Source organism: Eublepharis macularius, chromosome 4, assembly GCF_028583425.1.
Source record: "Eublepharis macularius isolate TG4126 chromosome 4, MPM_Emac_v1.0, whole genome shotgun sequence".
Lineage (NCBI taxonomy): Eukaryota > Metazoa > Chordata > Lepidosauria > Squamata > Eublepharidae > Eublepharis > Eublepharis macularius.
In genome coordinates, this window is record NC_072793.1 from 99,147,762 (window position 1) to 99,155,489 (window position 7,728).

The window sequence follows — 7,728 nt, forward strand, 5'->3', positions numbered from 1 at the left end:
GAACTGTTCATGCATGGATGGCATTTGCAACATCTGTAAACACAAGGCGACTAGGTCTCTGGAGCACTCCTTGGGTCGTCTACAACAAATATAAAGGGAAATTAGAAAAGGCAGATTTGCAAAGAATCTGTGCGTACCTTGCTCTCTATGCCTCTCTGTTACATCAGGAGTAATTAAATTAGGAAGAAACTAAATAAGATTGGATCTCCAGTCTCTTTAAACAGCAACCATGGAAAGGAAAGGGGAAGAATACTTGGTATTAAAGCCACAATATGGGGTGGAGGTGTGTTAACCCTTTCTCCTGATGCCTTTTCCGCAATGTATTATCCCCTTGAGGTGCTCTTTGTTCTTGTGGGGAAATCAGGACCAACTGGCAGCCACTATTTACAGAAGCTTAATGAGACAGGAGATCCAATGATAAATTTCCAATGTCTTAATCTGGGGAAAAACCAGGGAATGATAAAGCTGTGACCAAAACAAAAAACAAATAAACATGGAATACAATTCTTACAGAGCGTATACATAATCATTTAGTTCTAAAAGTCCCATTGTCAACTAATCTCTCTAGAGGCCTCTGTGGTAGGAAATGGTCATCTAAACAAATGTGGGGAGGGGGGGATAAACAGAGTTACATGCAGGGGTAGCACGCCAACCCAAGAGTCTGGTCGTTCCCTTAGACTTGGCTTCTTTATCTGCATTAAACTGTCTTGAAGACTGATGATTTCTACAGAACAGGTTTCATTGGGCTGGCCACAATAGCTTTTAACATCTCCACCAGTGAATATGTAAATGCACAGGTTCTTTGCTGGTGTAAGCTATGTCTGTCTCATCCCACAAGCCATTATGTTTCCTAGAACAACCAAGGTTTCTCTATTACTTGACTAGCTGCTGGATTCTATCACAGGAGAAGCATCTACTGTATAAAGTCACATTCACATTCAGAGCACTTGTGCAGAGACATACCTACTCTTGCCAACTCTGCTGGCTAAGCATTAGTTAATTTTAAAAAAAATAAAATTAAAGGGTTCTTCCCTCTCCTTCTCCTACTATGTTTCACTTCAAAGCATGCAAAACAATAATGAAGAAAAGATCAGTTCGGAGCATGCATAAAACACTTCTCCAACCTTTTTTTAAAAAATAAAAATTTAGGAGTTACATCCAGTATAAATTCTAATCTTAAACTCGGTACATTGTCCCTGCTTCATGTTATACTATTTTTATAACCAAAGGCCTTTGCTTCTGTGCAACTCTAAGTGGAGTTAGACCCTCTTAAATTTACTTGAATCAATGGGCTTATAAGGGAGTTAACTCTGCTTTTACTGTCCGGATAGGAAACCATCATGTTAATACCAAAATAGTATCATTAATTTAAGATTTTTCCTGGAGAAGAAGCTTGGAAGTCTATGTCTGTTACCATTTCTCTTCTGTCTGGGTTCTATTAATATTCAGTTTTAATGAGATGTTTTAAATCTAATTTTAAATTTGTATGTAGCTCGTATTGATTGAGAAAAGGTGGAGTTAGCCACTTCTCCCTGTGCCCTTTCCTCAATGTAAATTGGCTCCCTAAAGATTGGGGTTGCCAATCAGCCTGGAGAAAAATGCCCTGTCCTTTAACAGCAGGTGAAGCTGTTCATGGCATGGAAGTAAATATGTCACTTGGTAAACTTAGCTTCTGTTAATAGGACAGGACTTTTTCTTCAGAATTGCGCAATAGAGTCTGTGGCCTTAAAAGTAAACCCCATTTAACCCTATGAGATTTACTTCCAAGTAAACATACATAGGATGGAGCATTTATTAGGAAGCCTTAAAAAAAAAAAACTATTCTGCCGTTTCAGTCAATCCCTTACTGCTTAAATAAAACCATGATTTTTGTCATACACTTGTAGGTGCTTTGAAAAACAGCATGACAGAGCAACTGTGGCTTCGGCAGGGAAGAAAGCACAGACTCCACTCTACTGACTTCTCTGCTCTGGAGTCCAGTGGGCTTTCATGCTTTGGTGCCTAGGGCAACAAAGGAACAGCATTACCTTGTTCTGGGAGGCCTGCAAAGAAGCAGCATCTCTGCCATGCTCCAGCAGCTCTTGCTCCAACTCATCCTGTTCTTCAGCAGGATCAAAGTTGTACATGGGCATGAGTTGATGTCGTAACTTCTCTAGTCTAGTTAGAAGGAAGGGACAACAGGAATCTCACCACTGTGAAACAACAGACTAGACTAAAACGCCAACTTTCAAATACTGCTCAGCAGCCATTTAGAATCTCCAAAACTTGAGGAGCTGGGGTAGTATAGTGGCTGCAGTGACAAAATTTATAATTTCGGCACATTCACTTATATTTAATAGTGCTAAGAAAATGATAGTTTGAGGTCTTGCTGTAAGATCACATGACCTTAATTACAGAACAAAGTTGAAAAGACTGCTTCACAAGATATTTTAGTTATTCTTCATATTAAAGTTGTTGTATTGAGCTGCCCATTCCTCATCGTGGTAGTCTTTATCTGTGGACTCAGAAATACTATAATAGCAATGGTCTGGGTGGTTGCTGGTTCAAATATCACCTCCATCACAAACTCAATAGGTGACCTGAAGAAAGTCACTCAGCCTCAACCCCTCCACCTGTTATACAGAGATAATGACTGGTCTACTTTACAAGTCTGTTCTCAATATTAAAAGATTATGGGGCATTCCACATGGTTTTTTTCTGTCAGTGTAGGCCCCATATTGCTTCGATTTATCCCCTGATTTCTGTATGCTTTTTTAACCTTTAGTTTTTGCTTTGAGTTTTTTAGTTTTTCTCTGGATTTTTTCCAGTTCTTTTAAGATCACTTTTACCCCTATCTTTTTCTGGAATTTTGAGTTGATTTTTTTTCTTGTGCAGTTTCAGTTTTGTTTCTCTCACCCACTCCCCCACCCCTGATCTCCAACCCACTTTTTGATGACTAGACGTTCATCATCATCAAAGCACTCCTTCTGTCTTTCTCCCCCCCCCTTAGTTTTGTTTTCTATTTTTTTAAAACCGTCATTTTCATAGCATTATATCGACCTATCATAGTAACAATACATGCAACAGATTCTCTGAATTCCTAGCTTTCACTTTTTTTAAAGTAAGTTTCCAGCCCTTTTCATTTTGGAGACATGCCTTTTTCTTTATATCTCTGCAAAGCAAGGAGTCAGAGACTTACTTAAAAAAATTAAAGCTAAGAATTCAGATAATCTGCTGCATGTATTGTTGTAACAGTAGGTCAATAAAAAGCTATGAAAATTATGGTTTTTTTTTAAATGCAAAAGCCCTAGGGGCCCAGGGAAGGGAGGGCCCTTCTGGTGCCAGAAAAAGCAAAGCAGTTGAAAAGCACGAAGCTGCTTCTGCTCTGGACTCTGTCCCAACAGAGGTCAGTTTGCCCTGCCAGTGCCTGCCTCGTCCTTCTGGCTCTGGATCAGCCTGGGCAGAGCTTTCCAGTTTGGAGCAGCGGGGAGGGGGGACTTAGGTATGGCTGGAAGAGCAGCTCTTGATGTAGACTTCCCCATGCAAAGACTTCTGCATATGCTCATTTGCAATCTTTTTTTTAAAAAAATTCAGCCCTTATATTGATCAATATAAGCATGCACAAAAAATAAAAGTATGTGTGTGCTGTGACATCACTGATGATAACACCAATGATGACAGCACTCTCACTGGAAAATCCTGATTATTTAAGACACATGCAGAACAAAATTAACCAACTCCACAACTGTAAAAATGCAAAAGGAGGGCATATGTGCAAAAGAACCATACCACAAACCAATTTTAATGGTTGGGGTCGACTGCTAAGAAAATCAGGAATAGTTAAATGTATGGAAAAACCTATGCACGTGAAGTGCTTTCAACACTAAAGGCACTCTATCAATTCTTAATATTGCTAAGCCCTCTGAGTAAATAAGGTATCATTTCTATTGCTATCAGAATTGTTATTTTAAGTGAAATCTTTGGACATGGTACAGTATCTACTGCTTAAATGAGGAGGCTTTTACTGGCAATTTTCAGGGTGGGGGGAAGCATAAACCACTGCTTTATCCAAAGGCAATGTGTACTTACCGTTTTTTCTTCCTTATATATAGAACCTAGAAAAAACAAAGGAACATTGTCAATGAAAACATACTTAGAACAAAATGCCTCTTCTCTGATATTTTATATGCAGATACTTTGGTGGGGGAATAGTAGCAGAAACTTCCTACCAAATCCTGGAAAAGTAGTGGTCTCTGGGAATATGGATTAATTTGTGATGCTCTTACACAATTTTCTTTACTTTATTTTCATATATAGCAGTGCCCTTGACTTTTGGAATCTATAATATAGAGCTATAGTTTGTACTGCTCTGATGAGTGTATACACTCTTCTATGTAATGGGGAGAGGAGGCAGCAGATCAACACATATGAAAGAATACACATGTAGATATGCTTGTCCGGGGTCAGCAGCCCAGCCCCCGGACTTGCTGACAGGCAGCGGCAGGGGGCAGCCGGGAGACAGCAGTTCAACCGCTCTGTCTGGCAAACAGAGCCAGAACCTGCCTACTCCAGGGGGAAGGGGCGAAAGGCCAAAGCCTCAGAAGGCTGGAGGGAGCAGGGAGAAGCCAGCTAGTCCCACCCCCCAGGGGGAAGAGAGGGGGCTAAGCAGGCTAGAGGAAAAGGGCCAAGGCAGGGGGAATAGGGACACAGCAACAGCCCAAACAGAGCCCTTACCTTCCAAGGAGGAGAAGCAGCCACTACAGCCCAGAGCCACACCCTGGCTAGAGGACAGCAGCCTGGCTCAGGAGGTGCTAGGAGCCAAGCCCCTCCAGGTGGAGCTGCCACAGGCATTCTGGGGGAGGAGATGGGTAGCCCCGCCCGGCATCAATGAACAGGCAGCACAGAAGCTGGCCAGGGCAGCTCCTTGCAAGCAAGGCCAGCCAGGCTCAGCAGCACAGAAGCCGGCTGGGGCAGCTCCTCGTGAGCAAGGCCAGGCAGGCTCAGCAGCACAGAAGCTGGCTGGGGCAGCTCCTCATGAGCAAGGCCAGGCAGGCTCAGCAGCACCGAAGCCGGCTGGGGCAGCTCCTCATGAGCAAGGCCAAGGAGACCTCAGCTGGGGATGGCTCGCATTCAATCCCACCCTGCCAGCAAGGCAAGGAAGCCAAGAAGGGATTAGTGGTAGGAGGGAAACACCTGAGGGAAGGCACAGCTGGGCCAAGTCAGGAGATGGCACGAGCCTAGAAGGAGGGCGGGGCGGGGAAAGGAAGCCCTATATAAGGTGGCTAGGAAGAGCTCTGAGGTGGTGGGTGTGAGTGAGGAGTGATGATGTGGAGTGAGAGCAGTAGGATGCAAGGGTGGAGGCTTGGAGGGGAGTTCTGGAAGGAGGAGATGAAGGAGGATGCAGAGGGTAAGAAGGCCAGGTTGAGCAGGCCAGTGAGTGGACTGAGAGGGAGTCTGGGTGAGGTATACCGCCCCTCCATCCACAGAGCAGGGTCCTGCAGAATCCCTGGCCCTCCTGTGATGTCAGGAGCAGACCGCCCAGTGCCATGCCCAGTGGCAGTCGCAGCAAGCCCTGACAATGCTATCTCTGCTGCAACAACCAAGCTGATTTTGGTGGGTGGGAAGCTATATGCTTCCATATCTGAAAAACACTGCATGTGTATTTGGTTCATTGATTCTGAATGCATGACATTATGTACTACTATTTTACCTTGTGAATTAATTTGTCATAATATATGCTGATATATTATGTGTTGAGATATTGACATCTTACCTAGGCTAGATAGAAACTGTTTATTAAAATAAAATGGTATATTTATACCCAGGGCTGTCAACTCTAGCTTGGGAAATTCCTGGAGATTTGGGAGTGGAACCTGGGGAAGGAAAGGGACCTCAGTGATGTGAGGCCAGAGTCTACCCTCTGAAGCTGCCATTTTCTCCAGGGGAACTGATCTCCACAGTCTGGAGGTCAGCAGCATTACCAATCTGCAGTCTAGAGGTTGGCGGCAGACCTCATCTGGTTTAATAACATTCCTTCTTCTTAGGGAATGGTAATGCTGTGAAGATGATGAATAGGCTAGGGATCTCTCACCCAAAATTGTCAGCATCTTTATCAAACTACAACCCCCAGGATTTGTTAAAATGGCCTAAAGCCAATGAGTAAAAATATGCTCAAAGAGGAGCCCAACCATTGCAATTTTAATGTTCAGGAGCTTTGCAGTTTCCTACCCTCTGATAGGAACCATTGATAGATTTAGGTCTTACCATTGCAACAGCCAACCCAATCACAGTGATGATGCCAAAAGACAGCAGCATGGTCCCCATGCCTGGGCCATGGCTAGCCACATCTGGAATTTTGGAGCTGTTAAAGCTGCTGGTTTCAGGGGTCATTGTAGCAGTTTTCGATCCAGCCCCATCTACAGTTGTCCCATGGTGTGGTTCAGAAGTGGTAGCACTGTTGTGGTAGAAACTGTTTAAAGTGGATGTGCTGTAACTCATTTTGGACCACAGCTTTTTATCCTCTTCCACTTAAATGGTGCTTCAGCTCCCAAAGAGCTTAGTTTTCATCTGTGAAGTCATTTATGAAGCTATTCCTCTTCTACTAAGAAGCATGCTAGGAAGGCTCTTTTCTTGCATTTTCTTTAATAGCTTTTCTATACTGAAACCACATTGACCAATCCCTAGCAATAGAGAAAATAGAATCATATATTATTCCAAGTTATTCTTATATGGTAGCACAATGTATTTACTTGATTTGTAATGTTTATTTACTTTGTTTGTAATCCACTTTTCTTGTTGAGATTCAAGGTGAATTACAGGATATGAAACAGTATAATCAGACAGCACAGACAACCAATAAATAATGCAATAGGCCTAGGATTGCAGAATTAGAGAATAATACCAAAATTTAACTGTCTAAGGCAAGGTATAAGCAATATTAAAAGTGGATTGCAACGTATAAGACGATACAGTAAAAGTAGGTAATACCTACAATAACCACTGCAGTAGACTACAACCCTATTCCATTAGAAAGGTGCCCTCCTTCATGACCCTAGAAGGAAACAGAACAATTGACAAGCAGGATAACTAATGAGGCGGAGCTGATTCGGGGATCAGTGCACAACCTCCAGAAATGTTAATTAAAATATAACATATGTCATTCCTTTCTAAGGTGTGTGATTCCCCTATTGCAAAGAACTGATTCTAATGCCAGGAGCTGTCGGTCTACTCTGGGGGTATCATTTCAGTCCCAATGCACTGATTCCAGTTCCAGGAACTGTCATTCCACTCTGGGTGCTGTCTCTTGAAAGCTCATTACCTTGGAAATCTAGTTGGTCTTTAAGGTGCTACTGGACCCAAATCTTGCTATTCCGGGCCTACATCAAGTTTTTCAAAATCCATTGAGCATTCTCTTGGCAACTTTTATGTGCTGTAATCATGTATTTCAACGGAGCTCATGCAAGTCAGTTGTCATTCCTGGCTCACATAATATCCAACAGTCCTTCAGGCATCTCCCATTGTCGTGGGAATTCTTGTCATTCGTTTTAGTACATGTCCCACAGAAATTACTGCTTAAGAGAAGGAAAGGAGGAGGATAGAGATGGCTGCTGCTGTGCTTGGAAAGAATAGATGCATACTGCTTGCCCTCCACACACATACAGCTCCTTCGGCTGGGCACTAGGTAAGGTAAGGAGGAGGATGGCTGCCATAAGCATACAAGAACCTGTGACCCAGTTCATCAGCTTTCAT

The 7,728-nt window shown here is 42.9% G+C and overlaps 1 protein-coding gene across 1 annotated transcript; it reads right to left on the reverse strand.

Moving 5' to 3' along the window:
- On the reverse strand, positions 1-6,477 carry C4H3orf18 (chromosome 4 C3orf18 homolog). Its single transcript, XM_054978773.1, has 4 exons — positions 6,244-6,477; positions 4,069-4,094; positions 2,028-2,157; positions 1-79 (listed from the first exon to the last, which is right to left on the reverse strand). The coding sequence occupies exons 1-4, from the start codon at positions 6,475-6,477 to the stop codon at positions 8-10; spliced, it is 462 nt and encodes a 153-aa protein (XP_054834748.1). The 3' UTR covers positions 1-7.
- Between the last annotated feature and the right edge of the window lie 1,251 nt (positions 6,478-7,728).

Coding starts and splice junctions, on each gene's coding strand:
- C4H3orf18 (XM_054978773.1), bottom strand. CDS start 6,477: ATGAGTTACAGCACATCCACTTTAAACAGTTTCTACCACAACAGTGCT. Junction 2,158..4,068: donor TATATAAGGAAGAAAAAACG/GTAAGTACACAT, acceptor CCTTCTAACTAG/ACTAGAGAAGTTACGACATC. Junction 80..2,027: donor TGCAGGCCTCCCAGAACAAG/GTAATGCTGTTC, acceptor TATTTGTTGTAG/ACGACCCAAGGAGTGCTCCA.